Consider the following 26,615-nt stretch of genomic DNA (forward strand, 5'->3'; position numbering starts at 1 on the left):
AGTCAGATATAAATGCTTACCAACTTTCTTAATCTGACAATAAACATACCACTTTCTCAATGATTTCGGAAGCTAAATAAATAAGAATATAGAATTCTGATATGCCATTCATTAGAAAGAAAAATCCTGAAATTGTCTGCTACTCAACCAGCAAAACTACAAATTAGAACAATGATGGTTAAGAAGAGTATAAAAATACTGTCTGCACCTATGTATATTTTGACCTTATCAAATAAGAGTAGCAAAAATATATGTATGTATAAATACATATGTATGTATATGCTTTGTGTGTTTGTGTACATATGCACACATAAAATCTTGAAGCACATTAGCCCACTCTCATATATGATCCATCTGTACTAAAATTTTTTGGTATATCATCCTATTTTTATTAAAATATATATATTAATAAAAAAGTCTGAGAGTTACAGAATATGTGCTATTAAATTACTGTCAACAATACTGTCCAGTCATTGCTCAATAGCTCTTACTCAAGAGATCTCACATTTTAGAAATCATTTAGAATTTAATGCAAAGAAAATCTCCCAATCCTTTGGATAATTTGTGATGTGTTGGGTTGTGATAGGCTGGCCAAAAGTTGCCTTTGGTTTTTTCCCATAAGATGGCTCTCGTAGGGCTTAGTTGTCTAAAACTTCATTCAAAACAACTTTGTTAAGACTGTATTGTGACAGCTGTCACAGCAGTGTACTTTTTTTTAAAAAACTTATCAACTTGGTGAATTTTTGTATAGCCATTTTAATATTGAAGATGGAATGGGAAAAAGCAACATTTCAGCATATTATGCTTTATTATTTCAAGAAAGGTAAAAACACAAGTGAAATGCAAAAAAAAAAAAAAAAAAGATTTGTGAAATGTATGGAGAAGGTGCTGTTACTGACTATACAAGTCACAAGTGTTTTGCCAAATTTCTTGGGAGATTTCTCACTGGACAATTCTCCATGGTTGGGTAGGCGAGCTGAAGTTAACAGTGATCAAATTGAGAGATTAACTGAGAACAATCAACGTTATACCATGCAGGGAGATAGCCAACACACTCAAAATATCCATATCAAGCACTGAAAATCATTTGCACCAGCTTGATTATGTTACTCACTTTGATGGTTGGGTTCCATGTAAGTGAAGTGAAAAAGACCTTCTTGACTGTGTTTCCACATGCGATTCTCTTTTGACTGTGTTTCCACATGCGATTCTCTAGTGAAACGTAATAAAAACTCTCCATTTAAAAAAAAAAAAACAAACCGTGATGGATGATGAAAAGTGGGCACAATAATGTGGACTGCAAAAGATCATGGGACAAGTGAAATGAACCACCAACAACCACACCAAAGGACAGTTTTCATTCAAAGATGATGATGTATAGTGGGATTGGAAGGGAGTCCTTTATTATGAGTTCCTTCTAGAAAACCAATTAAGTCCAACAAGTACTGCTTTCAATTAGATCAACTGAAGGCAGTATGTGATGAAAGCGTCCAGGAGTAGTCAACAGAAAACACATAATATTCCATCACGACACTGCAAGACCTTTGATTTGACAACCAGGCAAAAACTGTTACACCTTGGCTGGAAGTTCTGATTCATCCGCCATATTCACCAGACATTGCACCTTCAGATATGCATTTACTTTGGTCTTTATAAAATTCTCTTAATGGAATAAATTTCAATTCCCAGAGGACTCTAAAATTTGACACCTGGAAGAGTTCTTTGCTCAAAATGATAAAAAGTTTTGGGAAGAAGGAATTATAAAGTTGCCTGAAAAATGGCAGAATGTAGAACAAAATGCTGAATATATTATTCAATAAAGTTCTTGATGAAAATGAACAATGTGTCTTTTATTTACACTTAAAACACCAAAAGAGTTTTTTTGCCAATCCAATATTTATTTAGGATAATGAGAACCTTGGCTCCCAGGAAGCTTAGCTAAATCTGATGTTCTGTCACAGCTAAACTACCTAAAAGTTATATAAGGTATATAATAACTCACTCCTTTCTTTGTATCTGATTTTTTTATTTCTATTAACTAGTATTCACATCCTATTAAAAGTCACCTCAAATCTTATTTTTAAGAACAAACAGTAAAAAAAGAAAAAAGAAAATAAAGGGACAGACAGGGATCTTAATAAATAATTATATCATACAGTGAAAAAAATAAAAGAAAAAATGTTAAGGCTGCCTTTGAATTATCATTTGACAAGATCCCCAAACAGATCCACAAAATGCTAGAAAGTCACAAAGAAAACTAACGGCCTACGTACAGAAGCTGATGACATAACAATCAGGCCAAAGAATGCCTATGTGCCTCAGCTCACTTGTTTACCAGATCAAAGGCAGGGCTACTTACAGACTAGGAAAGTAGGACCTCAAATATCTGTTCTTTGTCCTCTCCTGAGCTTACAACAGTTCTTATTCTTAGCACAAAGTAGATGCTCATGTGTGTAGTTATATCTAATATCTGAAGCTAGAAGAAAATATAATCTAGACTTTATATTATCGACCAAAAATCTACCTCAAATTCTTGCTCCTACGTGGTGAGCAGACTCTATAGGATAAGCAGTATAGTGCAAACAAAAACTGTATGCCGTAAAGTGATACACTGGAACCTTTTCACCTTGTATACAATTCAAAGAATAAACACTCTATTCTGAAGAAAGGGCTCAATACTATTTTATAATCCAATGCATGGCATAAGACAGTAACTTAAAAAGTGGAACTTTGTCTTTTTAAAGTATGATGAGTAGGGCTAAATTAATTTATCAAGTATATGCTGAGAATCTATTATGTCTTAAATACTATGCTATGAAAATAACAGATGGAAACACTATAAAATCCAATCAGTGATACACTACATCAGAGTCACATAAAAGAAAATTACACAATCATTAAAATGGTGTCTTTTTATGCAGAAATGGAAAACTCATAATTAAAAGAGAACAAAGTTAGGAACAATTTTTTTTTAAATGGAAAGTATAACATATACACAGGCTTAAGAACAGACTAGAAACACACACATAAAAATATTAGCAGTAATTATCTTTGCGGTGAAACTGCATGCGATTTTTATTATCTATTTCATACCTCTCCTGATGTCACACACATATATTCCCAAGCAATTCAAGAGAGGAAGAATACAGCCTTTTCAAGAGATGGTGCTATAGCAGTTAGACACCAAGAGGCCAAAAAAATATCCTTGATTTAAATCTCATACCTTATAAAAAAAAAAAAAAAACTGAGTCAAAATGGATTACAGATTTAAATGTAAAATGATAAACCTTTCAGAAAAACACATGAGAAATTTTTCGGAATATAAGGATAGGCAAAGTGTATTAAGCACAAACTATAAAGAGTGATAAATTGGACCTCGTGAAACTAAAACCTGCTCTGCAAAAGGCTTGGTTATAAAAAAAAAAAAGAAAAGACAAGCTATAGAAAGGGGGAAAAAAAATTTGCAAACCACATATTAAGAAAGGATCAGTTCTAGAATTATAAAGAACTCTCAAAATTCAACAGTAAAAAAAAAAACCCAATTAGTAAGTGGACAAAAATCATGGACACTGCACTGAAGACATACACAGATGATGAATAATCACAGAGAAGATATTCAACATCATTTGCTATTAGGCTAAAAGTAAGATATGATGAGATACCACTATGTACCAAAAAAGAATGGCTAAGACAAAAATAGTAAGAAAGGAAGAAATAGTAACACCATCAAATACTGGTTTTAAAAAAAGTGGAAAAAAACTGGATCTCTCATACACTGCTGGTGAGAATAATGCAAACCAGTATGGCCACCCTGGAAAACACGCTGACAGCTTCTTATAAAATTAAAACAACACATTAATCACACGTTTTGACATTTATCCCAGAAAAATGAGAACTTACCTTCACAGAAAAAACCATACACGAATACTCATAGCAACTTTATTCATAATAGCCCAAAACTGGAAACAACCTAGATGTCCTTCGACATGAAATGGTTAAACAAACTGGTAGTGCTTTCAAACTGTGGTGCTGAAGAAGACTCTTGAGAGTCTTCTCTCAAGAGAGGGAGAAGGACGCAAGGACATCAAACCAGTCAATCCTGAAGGAAATCAACCCTGAATATTCACTGGAAGGACAGATGCTGAAGCTTCAATACTTTGGCCACCTGATGCAAAGAACCCACTCACTGGAAAAGACACTGATGCTGAGAAAGACTGAGGACAGGAGGAGAAAGGGATGACACAGGATGAGATGGTTGGACGGCATCACTGACTCAATGACACGAGTTTGAACCAACTCTGGGAGACAGTGAAGGACAAGGAAGCCTGGCGTGCTACAGTCCATGGGGTCACAAAGAATTTTACAAGACTGAACTGATCAACAACAGGGCATCCATACTGTGGAATACCACTCAGCAATAAAAATCAATGAGTTGTTGCTATAAGCAACAAGTCTGATGAATTCTCCAGGGAATTAGGCAATCAGCCAATCCCAAAAGTTATATATGATTCCACTTACACAGTTTTGAAAAGACAAAAATGGAGGGAGAGGAATGGGAGGAGGAAGTCACAGTAATAATAAAAGGGTGACAACAACAGGGATTCCTGTGACAATGGATCTATTTTGTATCCTATCAATTTCAAAATCCTAGTTGTGATACTATAGTTATAAATTCTTGAAGATACTGCCTCAAGGGGAAAATCTCACTATATTATTTTGTAAAACTGCAGGTGAATTTACAATTATTTCAAAATAAAAGGCTTAATTCAAAGAGAAACCTGAAATGCAGTATCTATAAACTAGGGGAAGAGAGAAGAACGTTAGCATTTTTACTTTGATTTTAAAAAGAAACAATTTAGTTAAGCAAACCAAAATATCCAAAAATAAATAGAAAACAATACAAAACAGTCCATATTATTTAAGCTAAACCGTTGTTAAAGGTTACAAATCCAAACTACACTCTCGAAAGAAAAAATGGGGCAAAACTTCCCAACACTGGATTTGGCAATGAGTTACTGGCTATGACACCAAAAGCAGAAGCAATAAAGAAAAAATCAGACAACTGGATTTCACAAAAATTAAAAAAATGTTTGTGCCTCAAGCCACTATCAACAGAAAAAAAGGCAACCCACAAAATGAGACAAAGTATCTACAAATCATGTATCTGGATAAGGGATTAACATCCAGAATACAGAGCACTCTTAAAGTTCAACAACAGAACAACATGATTCAAAAATGGACAAAGACATTTTTCCGAAGAAAACATAAATAAGCATTTGGAACTATGTTCAATATTGCTGTCATTAAGGAAATATAAATCAAAAAGATGAGATACCATCTTCACACACATTAGGATGGCTACTATCCAAAAAATAAAACAAAACAGAAGTAAGTGCTGACAAGGATGTACTGAAATTAAAGCTCTTATTAGACCACTTGGGCTCTGCTGGCAGAAATGTAAAACAGTACAGCCAACTGTGGAAAATATGGCAGTTCATCAAAAAACTAAAAATGAAATTATTATATGTTTCAACAATTCTGTTTCTGGGTATACACCCAGAAGAACTGAAAGCAGGGTCTCTAGGGAGGGGGTGGGGTTAGTGAGTAGGAAGGAAGGATTTAGTTTGGGGCAATCTAATGCACAGCACTGTGATTGATTATAACTGACAAACACTACATACTTGAAAATTGCTGAGAGTGGGTCTTAAATACACAAAAAGGAAAAAGTAATTACATGAGGTGATGGAGGTATTAGCTAACTCCAAGATGGTAGTCATATTGCAATATATGTGTATCAAATCAAAACGCTTACATGTTAATTATATCTCAGTAAAGCTGGGGAAGGGACAGGGAAGATGAGAACTGAAAGAAGGCAAAAATAAACATTTGGCAAATTTTTTAAAAATAGTGCTCTTCTACAGAGACTATTTCAGAACATATCTAGGAAAATTCTGATATAAGGGAAAGCCACAGAGTCAGGGAACTTGGATTCTTTTTTTTTTTTTTGGTGCCAAGTAGTCTGTGGGATCTTAGTTTCCTAACCAGGGGCTGAACCTGGGCCCACACCAGTGAAAGCACCACTGGACTGCCAGGGATTTCCCTAGATTTATTTTTTGAATCTCATTGTGTCAGTAATCAACTACATGACCTCTAGGATTTCATCCCCCGCTTTGGACCAAAAGTTTCCTCTTCTGTTAAAGATAAAAGAATGGTTACCTAGATTAGACTGTTAGTAAGCAACGGCACCCCACTCCAGTACTCTTGCCTGTTAAATCCCATGGACAGAGGGACCTGGTAGGCTACAGTCCATGGGGTCACTACGAGTCGGACATGACTGAGCAACTTCACTTTCAGTTTTCACTTTCATGCATAGGAGAAGGAAATGGCAACCCACTCCAGTGTTCTTGCCTGGAGAATCCCAGAGACGGGGGGGCCTGGTAGGCTACAGTCTATGGGGTCACACAGAGTCGGACACGACTGAAGCGACTTAGCAGCAGCAGCAAGCCACTTTCAGTGATAAAATCCACTGAATCTAAGGAAAATATCACCATTCTGGGGATGTCTTTTGTTTACACCAAATTACCTATTCAGTTCAGTTCAGTTCAGTCACTCAGTCATGTCCGACTCTTTGCGACCCCATGAATCGCAGCACCCCAGGCCTCCCTGTCCATCACCAACTCCCAGAGTTCACTCAGACTCACGTCCATTGAGTCAGCGATGCCATCCAGCCATCTCATCCTCTGTCGTCCCCTTCTCCTCCTGCCCCCAATCCCTCCCAGCATCAGAGTCTTTTCCAATGAGTCAACTCTTCCTATGAGGTGGCCAAAGTACTGGAGTTTCAGCTTTAGCATCATTCCTTCCAAAGAAATCCCAGGGCCGATCTCCTTCAGAATGGACTGGTTGGATCTCCTTGCAGTCCAAGGGACTCTCAAGAGTCTTCTCCAACACCACAGTTCAAAAGCATCGATTCTTCGGCACTCAGTCTTCTTCACAGTCCAACTCTCACATCCATACACGACCACTGGAAAAACCATAGCCTTGACTAGCCGGACCTTTGTTGGCAAAGTAATGTCTCTGCTTTTGAATATGCTATCTAGGTTGGTCATAACTTTCCTTTCAAGGAGTAAGTGTCTTTTAATTTCATGGCTGCAGTCACCATCTGCAGTGATTTTGCAGCTCAAATAAATAAAGTCTGACAGTGTTTCCACTGTTTCCCCATCTATTTCCCATGAAGTGATGGGACCGGATGCCACGATCTTCATTTTCTGAATGTTGAGCTTTAAGCCAACTTTTTCACTCTCCTCTTTCACTTTCATCAACAGGCTTAGTTCCTCTTCACTTTCTGCCGTAAGGGTGGTGTCATCTGCATATCTGAGGTTATTGATATTTCTCCCGGCAATCTTGATTCCAGCTTGTGTTTCTTCCAGTCCAGCGTTTCTCATGATGTACTCGGCATATAAGTTAAATAAGCAGGGTGACAATATACAGCCTTGACGAACTCCTCTTCCTATTTGGAACCAGTCTGTTGTTCCATGTCCAGTTCTAACTGTTGCTTCCTGACCTGCATACAGATTTCTCAAAAGGCAGGTCAGGTGGTCTGGTATTCCTATCTCTTTCAGAATTTTCCACATTAGATCAAGGTCATTGATACATGAAACTAACAAAAATAAACCCAACGGCAGGGGTCCCCAACCCCTGGGCATGACTGGTACTGGTCTGTGGCCCATTAAGAATCAGGCCACACAGCAGGAGGTGAGCAGCAGGCTGCTCCCCATCACTCCAATTATCACATGAGCTCTGCCTCCTATCAGATCAGTGGCAGCATTAGATTCTCACAGGACCACAAACCCTACTCTAAACTATGCATTCAAGGGGTCTATGTTGCATGCTCCTTTTGAGGATCCAATGCCTGATGATCTGAGGTGGAGCTGAGGTGGAGGTGAGTCACTCTGGGGAGCGCCTGAAAATATGGATTATCATCAGCAGAGAGGTTTGACTGCACAGAGACCGTAATAAATCAATTGCTTGCAGACTCCTATCAAAATTTTATCCATGAATGGCAAGTCATAACTGAGCTGCATCTGGTGGCAGACTTTATAGTGGCAAGTGAGTTGACGTATTTCAATTATACAGCTACATCTGGTGGCAAGATTTAAGTCAGAATCCAACACTTAATTTAGTCCACACATGGCCCGCCAATTATTTACCATTTCTGTCCATGCCTCTCTCCTGCACTGCATACTTATCTCAGTCACAGTTCTTGTAAGCCCACAAGCTAATTCTAGCCAAAATGAGTAAAACACAAACAAAGCTTCTTTGAAAAGAAGGAAAGATCCAATGATTAGACAGCAAAAGACTCTAAGACTGCCAACAAAAAGAAAGTTGGATTTAAAAGAAAATACCAAGAGTCCTACTTAATTGTGGGTTCACTGCAACAGGTGATTCACATTCTCCAAGCCTCTTTGACTAATATGTAGTGACCAGCTATCCAACAAAGCCATGAAACCTTCAAAACTGCTTTGCCACATGGAGACCAAGCACTCTACATTAAAAGACAAGCCTTTGGAGTTTTTCACAAGTAAAAAAATACGAAGAACTTCTCAAAATAAAGAAACATGAACATGATGAACAGAAGCAATTACTGAAGTCCACCACTTCATTACTTGTGTCTACACTGAGAGCATCATTCTTAGTGCCTAACCACCTTATTAAAGCAAAGCTTTTACTATTAGCGAAGAGAACTTTTTAGGAGAGGCTGCAATTCAAAAGGTGGCATGCGTTCCTCTTTTGGCTAGCACCGTTAACTAGATGAACTGATGAAATAGCAGGGGATGCTGAGGCACAACTGTTAGAGAGGATTAATGAGTCACTGTGGTAAGCAATCCAGATTGACAAGGCAACAACACTTGTTTCTGTGAGCTGTATTTTCAGGAGGATGTGCATGAGGATATGTTATATGCACTTTTGTTGCCAACACCACCACAGTTGCAGAGTCTTTGAATGATTAGACATCAGGAAAACTGAATAGGTCATTCTGTGTCAGCATATGCACAGACTGACCAGCTGCCATGACTAGACAGTTACTCAGGTCAAAGATGTAGCTTCAGAATGAGAGTCTATGCACTGTGTCATCCATAGAGAAATGCTGGCTAGCCAAAAAATGTCACCTGAACCTAACATTTTGCAAGATGTGATTAAAACTGTCAACCACCTTAAAGTATATGCCCTTAACTCACGTCTGTTCGTGCAGCTCTGAGAGGACATGGATGCAGGGCACACACATCTTCTCTTATACACAGAAGTGAGATGGCATTCTAAAGGTGGCTCACTGGCCAGAGCTCCTGAACTACGAGAGCCACTCCAGAGGTTTCTTTTAGAAAAACAGTCACCACTCAGCACATTTCAGTGACACAAAATGGGTCACAACACTTGCCTGTGTGACATTTTCAACCTGCTCAATGAACTCTATCTGTCACTTCAGGGGAGAACAACTGTGTTCCAGCCGGCAGATAAAGTGGCTGTACTCAAAGCTAAACTAGAATTATGGGGCAATGAGTGGACATTGGGATTTTTCACGTTTCAAACATTAGTAGAGATTTTGAAAGAGACTGAGCCTGGGCCTTCTTTCTCCCAAGCCATGTTATCACCTATGTCAGCTTTCAAAAGAGTTTGACCATTACTTCTCAACCACAAACAACCCCAATACTGGAAAAGAATGGATCCACAACCCATTTGTGAATGAGCCAGGTGAACTTACTTTGTCCAAGCTAGAAAAGATCAACTGTTGGAGACCGCAAATAACAGTGGTCCTAAAAGTATGCTGCTGCTGCTACTGCGAAGTCACTTCAGTCATGTCCGACTCTGTGCGACCCCATAGATGGCAGCCCACCCGGCTCCCCCGTCCCTGGGATTCTCCAGGCAAGAATACTGGAGTGGGTTGCCATTTCCTTCTCCAATGCATGGAAGTGAAAAGTGAAAGGGAAGTCGCTCAGTCGTCCGACTCTTCGCGACCCCATGGACTGCAGCCTACCAGGCTCCTCTGTCCATGGGATTCTCCAGGTAAGAGTACTGGAGTGGGGTGCCATTGCCTTCTCCCCTAAAAGTATGAGACGACTTCAAACCTCCATCCACTCTAGATTAAAGTCAAGGCAGAATATCCTTAGATTTCCACAAAAGCACAGAAAAGCCTGCTTCCACTTTCAACATCCTATCTTTGTGAAGCAGGGTTTTCTGCAGTGAAGCAACCAAAACGAGATTACAGAGTAGACTGGACAAAGACTGGACACACTTTTGTTTCAATGTCTCCCATCACCCCCAGATGGGACTGTCTAGTTGCAGTAAAACAACTTCAGGGATCCCACTGACTCTGCATTATGGTGACTTGTATAATAATTTCATTATATAGCATAACTTAATAGTAATAGAAATGAAATGCACGATAAATGTAATGCCTTGAATCACCCTGAAACCACCCTGTCCCGGTCTCCAGTCTATAGAAAAATTGTGTTCCACGAAACTGGTCCCTGGTGCCAAAAAGGTTGGGGACTGCTGCCCTAGGGTGCAGTAAGCAGTGGCAAAGATCTCTTGGGAAACATTTACTATGTGTATAAACTACAAAGCTGGAGTTTAATATTATAATCAAATAAAGGACCAAAATAACTATCATTAAAAGATATACATAATTACTACTCTGCATCACAGTAACATACTAAGAGTTCAAGGGAAATGTTTGTAAGTAGTAGCATTTTTCTCAGAAATAAATAAAAAAGCAGTCAAGGAAAAACAATATTCAAGAAGCCATTCTCATACCACTGAAGTTACTGTCAACAGGCAGTTAAAGGGCAGAACAGTGATAGAAGGAACCAACTTCTACTTAAATCAACATCAAGAGTTTAGCAAGTTTTCTTGTTCCCTTTCCCATCCCTCAGTCAGACAATGCTAGAGGAAGAAAGTGTAGTATGATTAAATGGAAACTCCTGGGCAATAATAAAAATCCCTTTCGAAGATTAATCAGACTGCTATCCTCATCTTGGAGGATGATCTTAAGCAATGAAAGAAAACGAGGGAAGAATTTTTCAGTTAAAAAAGACAGGTTATTAAATACTTGTGAGTATCCATATTAAATTATGAAACATGAGAATATACAATTTAATAATTTATTATTCAATTTTTTAAAAAGTGCTATTACTGGCAGATCCAAGCATACCATCTAAAAATGTATTAGTGATTTTTTAAAGTCTTCAGTAGAATGCAGTAGGTAATAAACATGAGAAATCAATCTCCTCCTTCTATTTAAGTATCCAGATAATACAATTAAAGAAATAGCCCCATTCACAGCAACAGCAGCTCTCACCTTCCCCTCCATTAAGTTTTTTGGAAATAAGCTTAACAACAACAACAAAAACCAACATAATTCCTCACAGTATTACACATACTAATAAAAAAAAAAAAACCACTGGATATAACAAGAAGAAAATCGTAAAATCAACTGAAGAGCATAAAGTGTTAAATAAATGGAAAATTTACTTTCCTAGAAAAAGCTATGCTATTCTAATGGTATCAATTACTTCTTAAACTAATCTATAAATTCAAGCATTCTCAATCAAGATAAACACAAGAAGTATTTGTAGAACTTAATGATTCAAGTCCACCTGGCAAATGTTTTCCAAAGTAGAGTAATAAACTGACACTCCCAGATATTAAGAATACTATAATGGGGGAGGGGAGAGCCAAGACAGCATAGTATTAAAAAAGAAAAAGAAAACCTTGATAAAGATTAAGTGTATTTGGGAATTTACTATTGATAAAGATAGACTTTTTAGAAGTAAAAAGATGATTTATTCAACAAATGGTGTTACACCTAGTTAGAAATGTGGAGAGAATAAATCTCGATAATTACTTCACTCCTTAAGCCGAAGTAAGAAAACAAGTTATTATTTTTATAATCCTGGTATTAATCCTTCCTATAATACCATTAAACCCAAAAATGCATAAAAACTGACAAACTTGACTATGTTAAAATTTAAACTACTATATAGCAAACAACACCACCAAAGTATATAAGCAACAAATCAACCAAATTCATGTACAACACAAAAGACATACAAATACGTAATATTTCTAAAATAATTTTTACATTTAACTTGGCAGTCACAATCAGTAAGTAGCAATCTGACTCCAAAGCCTAAATTATATATAAACCATACTACACTGCCTGTCTCAGATTTATACAAATATTTTAGGATAGCTAATATCCAATTTGTTCAAGAATGCTTATAGTGAGGTACTCTCATATACTATTGGTGACGTATCAGTTCAGTTCAGTTCAGTCACTCAGTCATGTCCGACTCTTTGCGACCCCACGAATCGCAGCACGCCAGGCCTCCCTGTCCATCACCAACTCCCGGAGTTCACTCAGACTCACATCCATTGAGTCAGCGATGCCACCCAGCCATCTCATCCTCTGTCGTCCCCTTCTCCTCCTGCCCCCAATCCCTCCCAGCATCAGAGTCTTTTCCAATGAGTCAACTCTTCCCATGAGGTGGCCAAAGTACTGGAGTTTCAGCTTTAGCATCATTCCTTCCAAAGAAATCCCAGAGCCGATCTCCTTCAGAATGGACTGGTTGGATCTCCTTGCAGTCCAAGGACTCTCAAGAGTCTTCTCCAACACCACAGTTCAAAACCATCAATTCTTCGGCGCTCAGCTTTCTTCACAGTCCAACTCTCACATCCATACATGACCACAGGAAAAACCATAGCCTTGACTAGCCGGACCTTTGTTGGCAAAGTAATGTCTCTGCTTTTGAATGTGCTATCTAAGTTGGACATAACTTTCCTTCCAAGGAGTAAGCGTCTTTTAATTTCATGGCTGCAGTCACCATCTGCAGTGATTTTGGAGCCCAGAAAAATAAAGTCTGACACTGTTTCCACTGTTTCCCTATCTATTTCCCATGAAGTGATGGGACTGGATGCCATGATCTTCATTTTCTGAATGTTGAGCTTTAAGCCAACTTTTTCACTCTCCACTTTCACCTTCATCAAGAGGCTTTTGAGTTCCTCTTCACTTTCTGCCATAAGGTTGGTGTCATCTGCATATCTGAGGTTATTGATATTTCTCCCAGCAATCTTGATTCCAGCTTGTGTTTCTTCCAGTCCAGCGTTTCTCATGATGTACTTTGCATATAAGTTAAATAAGCAGGGTGACAATATACAGCCTTGACATACTCCTTTTCCTATTTGGAACCAGTCTGTTGTTCCATGTCCAGTTCTAACTGTTGCTTCCTGACCTGCATACAGATTTCTCAAGAGGCAGGTCAGGTGAAGTATAAACGGATACAAACTCTTCAGAGAAAATCTATCAATCAATTTCAACTACACATACAGCAAATGCACTTTTGGTATTTATCCACCAAAAAAAAAAATCTATATAACAGTGTAAAAACTTACATACAAGGAATACAAGAATAGAGGCTTATCTGAGGGCTCAGGGGTAAAGAATCTACCTGCCAATGCAGGAGACATGGGTTCAATGCCGGATCTGAGAAGATCCCACTTGCTGCGGAACAACTAAGCCCATGTGCCCCAACTACTGAGCCAGTGCTCTGAAGGCCAGGAGCCGCAAATACTGAGCCCATGTGCTGCAAGTACTGAAGCCTGTGTGCCTAGAGCCTATGCTCCACAACAAGGAAAGCCACCACACTGAGAAGCCCACGCACCTCAACTAGAGAGTAGACCCTGCTTGCCTCAACCACAGAAAAGCCTGCGCAATGATGAAGACCCAGCACAGCCAAAAATAAGTATAATTATTTTTAAAAAAAGTATAAGAATAAACCTATATTTTGCACAGCACTGTCATGAATATGAAATAAAATTCATATTTATGCCAAGAAAAATTTAAACATAAGCATTTTCTCTACCCTTTAGTCTCTGTACGTTGTGTATCCTCATTTTGCATTTTGACCAAACCTCCCCTATCAACAGGCATACCTGCTCAACCATAAACAGCAACATTCTCCTGGATGCCCAGTTGTTAAGAATCAGCCTGACAATGCAGGGGGACACTGGTTTGATTCCTGGTCCAGAAAGATTCCACATGCCATGGGGCAACTAAACCCATGGGCTGCAACTACTGAAGCCTGCGAGCCCAAGAGACTGTGCTGGCAACCAGACAAGCCACCGCCACGAGAAGCCTGTGCACTGCAATCAGAGAGCAGCCTCCACTCGCCACCATCAGAGAAAGCCCATGCACAACAATGAAGACCCAGTGTAGCCAAAAAACCACCATTCTCCCAACAACAGGACAACTCAAAGGATAATATTCCTTCTTGATCTTATAAAGGGTCACATGACCCACCTCGATGGTGCTTAAATGTGGATTATGTAAACTGCCAATAATACTTCATTTAATGTACAGCCCGCTGTCTCAAAAAAGCTTATATAAACCATGTGTTGACTTCTAATGGGCGGGACAGTTCTCAGAGCTTTCTGAGATGCTCTTTCTGGGTTATAGTCCTTAAATTTGGCACGAATAAAATTTTCCAATTCTTAGACTGACTGATTAATTTTTCATCGACACGTGTAACAACCTAGAAATATTAATGCTAATTAACATATACATACATACCTATTATAATCTCTTACACTGAAATATTTCATCTTCCATTTTTATCTAAAGATACTTAGACATGTACATATATGTACACTTACATGTTAGAATACATATAGAAGTCTCCAGAGAACACACAACACACTGAGAATCTCTGGGAGATAGAAGTATATGGAATTTTCATCTTCTATATTATAAATTTCTGTATTTTATAAACAATAAAAAAAATTAAGGTAACTGTTTTAGTGCTTTACCTAACAAAAGTCTCTCACTGCTTGTACCTTGTCCAGCCCTCCAAGCCTGAAAGTGTTAATTGCTCGGTTGTGTCTGACTCTTTTGAGACCTCACAGACTGTAGTCCACCAGGCTCCTCTATGGAATTTTCCAGGCATGAATACTGGAATGGGCTGTCATTTCCTTCTCCAGGGATCTTCCCGACCCAGGGATCAAACCTGGGTCTCCTGCATTGCAGGTAGATTTGTTACCATCTGAGCCACTAGGGAAGCCCTACCCTGAAGTATTTCACTCTACACATACCTAAAAGACAGAACTGATAGAAATGGTACTCATTTCGGTAATCAAGTTCAAAGAGATAAAGAAGACAGACTCCCAGACTGTTTCTGGTTTAGGAACAGTTTTCAAAAGAAAGAGCAGACAGGACATTATGTTGCTATCAGGTATCTCTCATGGGTCGAACTGCATCTACTATACACACGCTAATATTCTGCAGTTAGCCCCAGGACAATCAACTAAATCTTTTGAAGTCTCCAGAGATTAACAGGGCACCCAAAGAATCCATTTGTTGCTGCCAGGATTCTTATCTTTTCCTAGAAGACTAAGAATAAATCTATTCTAGTCACAAAATAATATCCCAATATACCTCTAAAATCACTTCCATAATCTTCAGAGATGGGGCAAGTCAAACTAACTTATTCTAGACTAGGTGATAGCCTTGGTAAGGAGATTCATTTTGAGATTACAGGTTTCTTGTGTTAGCCCTAATACAAATGACACAACTTTCTTTCACCCCACCGCACAGGATTCTAGAATTGGTCTACTGGTCTACAGATTGAAATTCCAAGGACACAATTATCAAGAAGGTAAGGTAAGGTAATTCCAAACTTTGGAATTATGTAAAAATAAAACTTTCATATGGAAAAACACAGTTGCACCAAAATCACTGCATTCATACTAAAATCAAGCCCCAACATTATCTCCACAAGTAACCTATCCAATCTACACTATAAAAGTACTGATTCATTCCATCCCCCTTTCATACAGTAACCTGGAATTACTATGGAATGAAATACTTCACCCAAGTGTATTTTACAATGTGCTACATTTTAGAATTTTATCCCTTTATAAATACTTCAAAAATTAACTGAACTACAGGGCCTTGTAGCTAAAAATGTCTGTCTTATGAAATGCTTACCTCATCTCACTCACCAAAAAAAAAAAAAAAAAAAAAAAAAGTACAGAAACAAAACTAGTTCTCACTAGCAGAGAAAGGTTACAAATATGGAAAGGGAAAACACTAGAGTGAACTCTGTGGTGCTAGACTAGAATTGGCAGTATCATTGTGAAATCATTCTGTATTTACAGAAATATAGATATGAATGTCTGTGCACATAAAAATATTCCCTAGTTCTATACACTAAGAAGGCCAGGAGAAGAAACACCCCAAGAGCAGCAAGCACAAGAAGTGCCCTGATTTTGGCTTCTAAGTACCACTTTCCACCAAAAATAACTGAAGCAGCAGGTTTGAAGGTAAGTCTGGAACAGCATATTGCGCTAGATACAAAAAAAGTGCTCAAAGAAGGAAGAAAGAAAATAAAAGTATGTCAAAAAGAAAATAAACCAGCTGGAAGGGGTTCTCACCAGCAAAATCAACAATTTGAGCATCACAATAAATGATAATGGATTATAAATCAGTGAATATAACAGGTAATCATGAATAGATAAATGTAAATAAATAAATTAAAAATCTGATGAGGAACAAAATATTTACATAGTTTCAATACTCAGTCCCAAAATATTTAATAATTACAAATGAAGAAGGAGTACCTTGACATAGATGTCTAGCAGTTACAATCTTAGTTACATAACCAATTCCTATCAGTAATGGGACAACTGAAATTGCTTGCCACCTAATAAGATACAAGAATCCAAAATCACTTCCATGATAATCCTGCCATGAAACTCTAATCAAAATCTAATTAAATGTCAGAAAAAATGCAAATTAAGGTTTATTTTTAAAAAAGATCTATAATCTTTAAAGTATCAAATCCCCTGAAAGTAAAAATTAAAATTGTTCCAGATTAAAGAAGACTAAAGAATATAACTAAATGTAATGTATGATTACATTATATGTATGTATGGTTCTAAACTGGATACTTTTAATCTAAAAGACATTAGAGTGACTTGTCAAATTGAGATGTTAGTAATGGATTAACTTCCTAATTTTGATAGTTATGATGTTATTATGTAGGAGAATGCCCTTATTTGTAGGAAATAAGCATTAAAGTATTTAGAGGTGATGAGGCATCAGGTTGACAGGAACAAAAAAGTTATTTGCACTATGCTTCCAACTTTTCTGTGTATCTGTCATTGTTCCAAATTTTAAAATATGAAAAAAATTACCAAAAAAATCCCTGGATAGGAGGGTGGTTGGGGGAGAATGGAAACATGTACACGTATGGCTAAGTCTCTTCCCTGTTCACCTAAACTACAACCAAACTGTTTATCAGCTGTACTCCAACATAAAATAAAAAGTTTCAAGTCTGGAGGAAAAAAAGAAAGAAAATGCTTTCCAAGAGTCTGCCAATTCCCAAAGCATGGACAGCAATAAACAAACTTATTTCTCACTGACAAAAATATGTTGATTGCAATGGTTCCTATTTTGATTAATAAAGATGTGTTTAAAATTTTTTAAAAGCTTAAAATTATCTATCAGTTCAGTCGCTCAGTTCTGACTCTTTGTGACCCCATGAATTGCAGCACGCCAGGCCTCCCTGTCCATCACCAACTCCCGGAGTTCACTCAAACTCAAGTCCATCGAGTCGGTGATGCCATCCAGCCATCTCATCCTCTGTCGTCCCCTTCTCCTCCTGCCCCCAATCCCTCCCAGCATCAGGGTCTTTTCCAATGAGTCAACTCTTCGCATGAGATGGCCAAAGTATTGGAGTTGCAGCTTTAGCATCAGTCCTTCCAATGAACACCCAGGACTGATCACCTTTAGGATGGACTGGCTGGATCTCCTTGCAGTCCAAGGGACTCTCAAGAGTCTTCTCTAACACCACAGTTCAAAAGCATCAATTCTTCGGCACTCAGCTTTCTTCACAGTCCAACTCTCACATCTATACATGGCCACTAGAAAAACCATAGCCTTGACTAGATGCACCTTTGTTGGCAAAGTAAAAACCTAAGAGCGGTACATCTTCAGAAAAGAACAGAAAGGAGTTTGCACAAAAGAAAAAGTGGATTGGGACATGGAGTTGGTGGGAGGGTAGGGTAGACAACAAGCACATTTGAAGAACCAGATACACAAAACAAGCATAAAGTGGGATCTCCAAAAAGGGTAAGTTTTTCTTAGCAAGAAGAATTGGGAGAAGTGTGTCCTGGGCAGTGAGCCAGGTAATAAAACCATAGTAGAACAGCTGCATGGCTAAGGCCTCCAGCCATGGAGCTCTCTCTATACTGTGGGAGATACGACACTTGGACAGTTTAACTGTGAAAATAGGGGAATATTATTTCCCAAGGGACAGGAAATATGTGTAAGAGGACAAGCTACCCTAAGGAGAAACCCATTAGCTAACCAGACCAAAGACAGAAGAACAGGGACTCATTTGGCCTGGGGAAATACTTAAATGACCAATACGGTATAGTCTGCACCGTAAGTAATATAAAACTTTGAAAAATCTAACATCTGAGGAAAAACCAGAAGCATGATATAAATTCCAAGCACAATAGGAACAAACTTCCTGTATTTTTAATAGAGCAAAAACAAGATAATGTAAAAGTACTATACTTCTTGACTGGGTTCAATCCCTGGGTCAGGAAGATCCCCTGGCGGAGGAAACGGCAACCCACTCTAGTACTCTTGCCTGGAAAATTCCAAGGACAGAGGAGCCTTGCAGGCTATAGTCCATGGGGTCACCAAGAGACCGACACAAAGAGACTGGCACGCGCGCGCACACACACACACACACACACACACACAATATACGTAGCAGAGATTCAAATACATGTCGACCAAAAATAACACTAAAAAATAAAAATCAATTCCTATAAAAAAAAAAAAGGCAAGAGTTCTTAGAAACTCTACTTTTCTTCCCCAAAAGTAATGTAATAATTAAAAAGAACTGAAGACCAAATTAATGAATTAAACAATCACGCCAGAGGATTCTCCCAGAATGGGGGGATGGGGAAACATCAAATAACAAGAGCTCTACAGTCCCAACATCCACCTAAGTTCTCAAAGTGTGAGCAATGAGCCAGGGAAGTCCTGAGACACTTTCAAGGAATTTTCAAGGTCTAAACTATTTCATCCTAATATTATAACATCATTTACCCTTTCCCACTATATTAACGCAATGGTAGGTAAAATCTCTAGTATCTTAGCACAAAGGCAGTGAAATTAAGCTAGACTAGCAGCATTATATACTCACAGATTTCTTTTCAAACACTTAAGGATATCTTTAATGAAGCAGTAAAAAAATAACTTTTTCAGCATGGATCAAATTTGGACCATCAGCAGTAAAAGCATGGAGTCCTAACCACTGGACTGCCACAGAATTTCCCCTCCAATAAAACAATAATTTTATTAATTCTCAACTCTTCAATATATGTCTTCTTCATATTCTGTAGAGAATTGGCAATCTTGAGGAAAAGGACTTAGACTTATAAAGTAAACTAGCCTTTTTTTTTTTTTTTTTTTTTAATGGAACAACATTTTGACCTTAAAGAGAATGAGAAACTATGGTTATACAGATTTAGGAATTTGGCAGACATTTTCTCAAAAATAAACCAAGTAAGCCTGTAACTTCAAGGGGAAAACACTGACAGTATTTGTTACCAATGATGAGTATTTGAGCTTCCAAGTGAAAATTCAGAATTCTGGAAAACTTTTTATCTGCCACCCTGAGCTTGACAGCTTCATATTAATGAGATCACTTGTGACATTAACAAGTTTTCTGATTTTATTACTGCAAAATGAAATGTGTCAACTTTTGGGGAAAATGTACTAACTCAACGAACCAATATTTCCCAAACAACCAATACATGGTGTTACAAAATCGTAAACAGGCAAAAGATTCATTCTAAGTGCAAGCTACACCATGGACTTTCAGGAAACAAGAAATGGAAATTCATTAATATGATTTCAGATTCAACACTGCAGGTTGAACCAACTACCACTTGCCAAGTTTTGGCTAAAATCGCTCTCCCTTTTCCAACCATATGTCTGTATGATACTGGATTTTCTTCATATACTTCAACCAAAACGGTATACTACAAGATTGAATGCTGAAGCAGATACGAGAATCAAAGTGTTTTCTATTCAACCAGACACAAGAGCCTTACAAATACATATAATAATGCCACTATTTGTTTTGGGAAACAGTTATATTTTTGTTAAAAGTGTTACACTAACACACAATGGTTTATTTAATTAATTTGTTAAACTCTGTAATACAGGAAATAAAATAAATATAACCCATGTAAACTAAACCTCTGTGGGGTTCTCGGCAAATTTTAAGAGTAAAGGAATCCTAAGAATAAAAAGTTTGAGAACAGCTGCTTTAGGGCTAATTACTATTACTTGTAATTTTACTATGCTATAATTGAGTGAATCCTCCCAACGACAAATAAAATGTATATAGCACTCTTCCCTAAAGCAAGCTGAGATTATTTAAATTTTTTATTTTTATACAATTTTTAAAAGTTACTTCCCATTTAGTTACTACAAAACATGGGCTATATTCCTTGCAATGTGAGACTACTCTGTTTTCTAAGTTAGTCTTTTTTCCACTTTTCTATTCTCTCATTGTAGCATAGTCCCTAGCTTCATGATGTTGTCAATGTGCTTTCTCACCTCTTCTAGTACATGAAAGGCAAGAAACAGCTCAGTATAATCAAAAACAAATGTGCTGTGAATAAGGATGCCCCTAGGAATGAAGCCCCCAGATTTTATTACATCTATTTTGATTACTTAAATATCTTTGTTATTTTCAATTTTTTATACCACATTCTACAAGTAAATAATCTCCAGATAAGTAGAATCTTCTTTTATTAACTTAATTTTTAGATATTCTTTTCTATTCTTTTCTATTTCTATACACTGTCGATTATAAAGCCTGGCATGGCCTTCATCCAATGGTACCTGGAAAAATTTGAAGTGAGAAGAATAAAATAAGTGACAGAATTTCATGCTATTTCATAACAAGATAAAAGAAGGCAATTTCAAAAATTTAGACACTGACAAATAAGACACCTAATCTGAGAAGAAGTAAAGGAATAGAGAAGGGAGATACAGAAGAATAAGCTTTAGTGCTGTAAGAGGCCAAAAGCATAATACAGCAAGAAGGTAAAGGGGGTTACTTAACATAAGAATACATAGTAACACGATATTATCTTAACAGAGGTTATTTTAGGGATATTGAAGAGAAAAAAGAAATGAGGAAACAAAGTAAAATTAAAACAAAATATACTGAGGAGTATTAGGTTAAATATTGGCATGTAAATTGAGTGGGAATGAAAAGGGATGTTGAAAGTTCAGTGGAACTGACCAAATGTCTTCTACTCATCTTTTAAACAATTTTTGAAGTAGTCAGCATAAACTGGTAAAGTTCAGAAATGGGAGACGGAGCCAAGTATAATTAAAAAAACAGAAGCTGAACATGGAGTGAATAGGGGAAGTAAATGAAGCTAACTATAAAAATAGGAAGATAAAGGAATTAGAGAAGAATGCTGAGTAAAGATAGATTTCTCCTTTACAATTAGGAAACAAGACAGAAAAAGTTAAAAGTTAAATCTAATGGGTGTACTACCATTCAAGTGACTACAGGCACAAATAAAAATAATAGGGAGTAAAATCACAGAAAAAGTGGAAAGCAGAAATGCTGAGCTTATTTCCTTAGACAATTCGAAAGTAGGTATTATAGAGCATAATTCACACACAGATTTTTTCGTGGTAAATAGTGTGCATTCAAAAACTGAATAATTTCTTATGAAGAACTAAACACAGGTACAATATATGTTATCAGGAAAGGAAAAGAGAAAGGCTTCTTTAGGAATTTATAACATACGTGTTCCCCACCCCCCCAAAAAAACACAACGTGATAGAGAAATGGATGAGCAAGGGTAAGAGTCAAAATAAAAATGCAGTCAACAAAGTCTGTTTAAAGACAATCTAGATAAGTAGCAATTACAAAAGGAAAAATTACTTTCCTATCCAACATTACTAAAATCTGCATTAGCCCAAATACTTTATAAACACTGCCATAATCTATTTCTAAACCAAAAACAACTTAAATTCTAAACTGTGTCATCTATAAGCTATTATTTAAAATAAATGGCCAAATATGCACCTAATTTTCTGAAATTTTCATGTCTGTCTTATAGTAAGGTGTTGTTTATACCAAAAGTCCAATACCAATATCACTAAAATAACTGAATTTTAGAGATTTACCAACAATATATATGAAATATCACTAATTATAGTTACTTTATTAAGAAAAAACATGCAATAAAAAATTTGCTTTCTATATATGAACCTCTGTAAGCTTTTTAGACATGAAAAATTTGTAATAGCTTGTTCTCAAACAACAGGCAGACTTCCTAATATAATATTTGAATCAATTAGTTGGAAAGATTAAGTTTATCACCATGGAAAACTCTTGAGTACCTTCAATAAACAGGCCATTCAGTGTGCATTTTGTACAGACACCTTGGAAGTACTCTAGATTTGCCAATTTAATCCAAGAAAACTCTAAGAATATTAAGAATATCCAAATTTTGAAGCCATTTTAAAATATTTTAATTATCATTTTTTTAATCTTTTTAAACCACGGTCACATTTTAAACAAGATTTTGAAAAATAGTTTGATAATACATTAAAACCTAAAATTCCTTTAAGTTAATTCAATACCAAACTAAGTCTGCATTTAAACATACTATTGCTCCTCCCCCAAGGGAAAAAGAAAATTCAAGAACTGTATCTAAAAACAGGGATTTAAGTAGGTATTTTCCAGGGCTATAATTCTTTCTATAAGTAAAATGTACTAATGCAGAGAAACATTTTTGCAAAGTGATAGCTCTCTATAAAAGACTTGCTCTATTAAGGCTTTGTTGCTCTGAAGCCAAGTATAAACCATATAAGGAGACTGAAGTTCAATGCCATTTATTTTGTTCCCCTCTTTCAGATGCCCAAGAATAACCTCTTTCGTTGCCTAATGATACGTTCCAAAATCATAAAGTCGATCAGTTAACTACTTTAAATTTCCTGATAAAGTTACTTTGACTTAACAGGAATTACCTGATGGTTCACAAATCTTAGCAACAATTTAAAAAAATTTTAAAGGCGTTCTAGAGATTAAGCTTTAGGGAAAAATTCAAAACAGAGGTGAAAGATTCCCATTTTGAAATGTATTTGTGAAATAATTTGATTCAGTCCTTTATGACCTAACTTTTCTCTCCTTTGAACTAAAGAAAGCCAACTATTCTTTCTTGAGGTAGCATGGGCAATTAAACATCCGTTTATATTTAAGATATGCCTACCAACCAAATACCATACTTATTTAATATTTATTCAAAAGCATAGTATAATCTTTCACCTCCCTTTACCACAAAAGTACAAACGGAAAAAAACCAACCTTAAAAAGACACATTAAAACACCACTGAAGAAACCGTTTTGTGTTTGCTGCGACCAAAACTGGTTTGATCTATAAAGACTACCGATTGGTTCAGAAGTGTTTGTATTTATGACTGGTGGAATGTCTCCCATGCTTCAATAACCCCTGCCCCCACCGTAGATACTCATCAGCTCTTAGGCGGCCAAAACATTCGGGCCAACACAAAAATGTAAATACTGTACTATTCCAAAAGCACAGATGTTTATCATAATCACTGTGATGCCCATGAAAATTGTTGTAAGCGTTTTACTTTCCTTCCTCTGTGTCCTCTTTTGAATTGCACCTAAGTCCCAACAAACCAAACTATTTCACAGGTGTTTACGTGTGTTTTTAATTGTAACACTCTTTATCGACAATACTTACTCCCTCCTTTTTCTATTCTCAGTAAGAAGAAAAACCTAGCCGACAGTTGTTTTCAATTAATTAACCAAACAAATATTATCAAGTTCTAAATGTCTGAAAGGAACAAGTTATTGAAGAAATCTATTTATTACCCACCTAGAAAAACGACTAAGAATGGCAAAGGTTTCTGTTTCATAAAACTCAATGAAATATATCCATAAAGACTGCTACTAAAAACAAATCTATATAGATACAATTAAACGCAAAGGCCAAGTAATCGGTAACAGTATAAACAAATGTGGCAGCCATCTCAGCAGCAGCAAATCGCTCCCTGCAGGGACCTAACTTTCTTCCAAAACAAAAGTTGCCAGGTTCAGCAACTTAATGAATCAGAAATATACACAGTGTATATGTTCCAGGAATCTAAGACTTCTGGACCTTGTGCCAAACAAAGGCACTCTTCTTCGGATTGCTTAAAACTTTTCGTCCCACCTCATTCTTACAACCTCTTATAAAATAACCAAAGAGGGAGTAACATCTTACTATTCAGCACCTAAAACACTATCCCGTTCGACATCAGAAAAGGAGAATTTAGGGGAACTTGAGAAAAAACCGAAAAACACTAAAGTTTCCTCTCTTTTCTGGCCCGGGAGCTTTGTGGCTCGTAGACACTTCTCGTGAAATTTACCTTTCGGTCGGGCAGTGTCTCAAGGCAGCTTTTTCAAGGCTTCGCCTGACATGATTTCCTTCCCTTCATTAGTCACTTCGGATCCAGCCCAATTTCTCTCTCCGGTGAGAGCGGATGTGGAGTGGCCTCCCGCAGTAGGAAGAGTAGGTGGCTTTGGTGGGGGCTGGGACGCGCGGGCTGGTTTCCCGGTCTCGAGTTTTGCAGGAGTTTCCCAGCCCCAACTAGGATCCCCGCCGAGAAAAAAACTTTTCACTCGTGACACCGCCCGGAATTACCGTGCGAAACTCACTTCCTGCCTTGGCGAACAGCAGGATCCAGCTCGGTCCAGGGGAACCCGGAAAACCAGCTCCACGCGCGCCGGGGAGGGCGAGGGGAGGGGGCGTGCGCCCCGAGCCTGGGACTCCGGGCGACCCGCGCGCCCCGATACCGGACGGCGGCCGAACCCGGCCGGCGGGGGCGAAGACGTCGCCGCGGCGCTGGGAGAGCCGCGGTCGCGCTAGGCCGCCACCTCCTCCTTGCCGCCGCCCCCGGAGCCGGGCGGCGGGGTTATTGTCTCGATAGAGCCTGCCGCGCCCTTCGCCTGCGCCGCCGCCGCCGCCGCCGCGGCCGCCCCGAGCCGGAGCCGAGGGGCCGGGCTGGCTCGATGGCGGCCCCCTCCCCGGGCCGTCCGTCGGGCTGTCCGTCCTTCCGTCCGTCCCTCCCCGCCTTCCCTCCTCGCCCTCGAGCCCTCTTCTCCTCCTCCTCCCGTTTTCCCGCCGCCGTCCCCTCGCGCCCCTCCTCGTTCTTCTTCCCAGGCGGCGGTGGCTCCCCCGGGAAGTGCAAAGGCTGAGGGCAGGCGGCGGCTTCGTCTCCTCAGGAGCTCGCGGGGCCGCGGCAGGGGCCGAGGCTGCGTCCCGCGCCGCCGCGCCACATTCACTCGAGCGAGAGACTGCGAGGGGCGGGGAGGGAGGGAGCGGAGAGAAAGGAGGAGGAAGGGGGCTGGGGCGCCGGAGAGTCACTGCCTCACAGGCCGCGGCGGCAACAGCGCCACCGCCCCGGCGGCGAGGGGGGAAGAGCAGCGCGCGGCGGCGGCTCCGCGGCGGGGGCGGGGCGGCCTCCCGCGGGCTTCGCCCCAACCGCCAACAGCCGGGCTGAAGGCCGGCGCGAGCCAGTCACCGCGCGCGGGGGCGGTGCGGGCCGACGTCGGCGGCGGGGGGCGGGGGGCCGGGGACCGGGGGGCGGGGCTGGTGGCGGCCGGGGGTTCGCTGGTGAGGCCCGCTGCAGCCCAGGCCCCAGAGGCCTGCCTGCAGCTCCCCGGCTCCTCAAGGTGGGGGACTCCGACTAAGTGGAGCCCGGCTTGCCCGGTGCCCAGCTTGGGAGACCGAGAGTCTCCAGGCCTCCGCCACCCCGGCCGATTGAGTTTCTTTGTACGACAGTGATCGGTTCAAGTCCAACCCCGATTTCAAGGCTGCAGGTATCTCTTTCAACTGCAGCACTCCAACTTCCTCTAATGGCACGCTCGGTTTGCAGGAAACCACAGCGGCAGCTCGGAGAAGCTTCCCACGCCGGCCCTTGCTCCGAGCTTGCTCGCTCAGCAACGCAGCTCCTCCGAGTCTCAGCCTCACATGGGTGGGGAGACAAAGCTGGCCCTGGGAGGGGGAAAATGGCCCTCGAAATTGCCTCAAGATAATGCCTTTGTTAGAGGAAATATTGGTTACACTCCGATACGCGACGTAGGCTTCCAACCCTGGAGGTTTCGGTGGTGCAGTCGTTGAATTTCGCTGGCCCTAGTGATTCAGCCTGGCAGCGTTTGCGTTTATTGCGGAGAGAGCTGCTTAGGCATTCTATCAACACATATGGCATAAAACGCCTCAACCATAACATTGCACAGTTTTTGCAGTTACTGCCTTACATATGTTAACAGACAAGACGGCCTTGTTTTACCCCGAGAAGGAACGCAATAGATACGAAACAAACCATTCCCCGCCCCCAGTCTCTGCTGTACTTAACAGCGTACAAGGATGGTAATTAGTCTAACTCTATGTCCCTGAAGTCATTGCTTCAGTTCTTCCTTCTGTGTTCCAGAGATAAT

At 39.2% G+C, this 26,615-nt stretch overlaps 1 protein-coding gene across 13 annotated transcripts in view; it reads right to left on the bottom strand.

The window, feature by feature from the left end:
- ERBIN (erbb2 interacting protein) overlaps nucleotides 1–24,751 on the bottom strand; it is a 129,968-nt gene extending 105,217 nt beyond the window's left edge. For 10 of the 13 annotated variants that reach the window (XM_055554810.1, XM_055554801.1, XM_055554813.1 and 7 more), the window contains exons 1-2: nucleotides 24,545–24,751; nucleotides 1,115–1,212 (exon numbers count right to left, since the gene is read on the bottom strand). In XM_055554810.1, the coding sequence (XP_055410785.1) occupies nucleotides 1,115–1,204 (90 nt within the window). In that variant the 5' untranslated portion in view covers nucleotides 1,205–1,212; nucleotides 24,545–24,751. The remainder of the gene's footprint in view (nucleotides 1–1,114; nucleotides 1,213–24,544) is intronic. The other 3 variants (XM_055554804.1, XM_055554806.1, XM_055554805.1) reach the window with 1 other exon arrangement.
- Nucleotides 24,752–26,615: the final 1,864 nt, after the last annotated feature.

This window comes from Bubalus kerabau, chromosome 18 (genome assembly GCF_029407905.1).
Source record: "Bubalus kerabau isolate K-KA32 ecotype Philippines breed swamp buffalo chromosome 18, PCC_UOA_SB_1v2, whole genome shotgun sequence".
Lineage (NCBI taxonomy): Eukaryota > Metazoa > Chordata > Mammalia > Artiodactyla > Bovidae > Bubalus > Bubalus kerabau.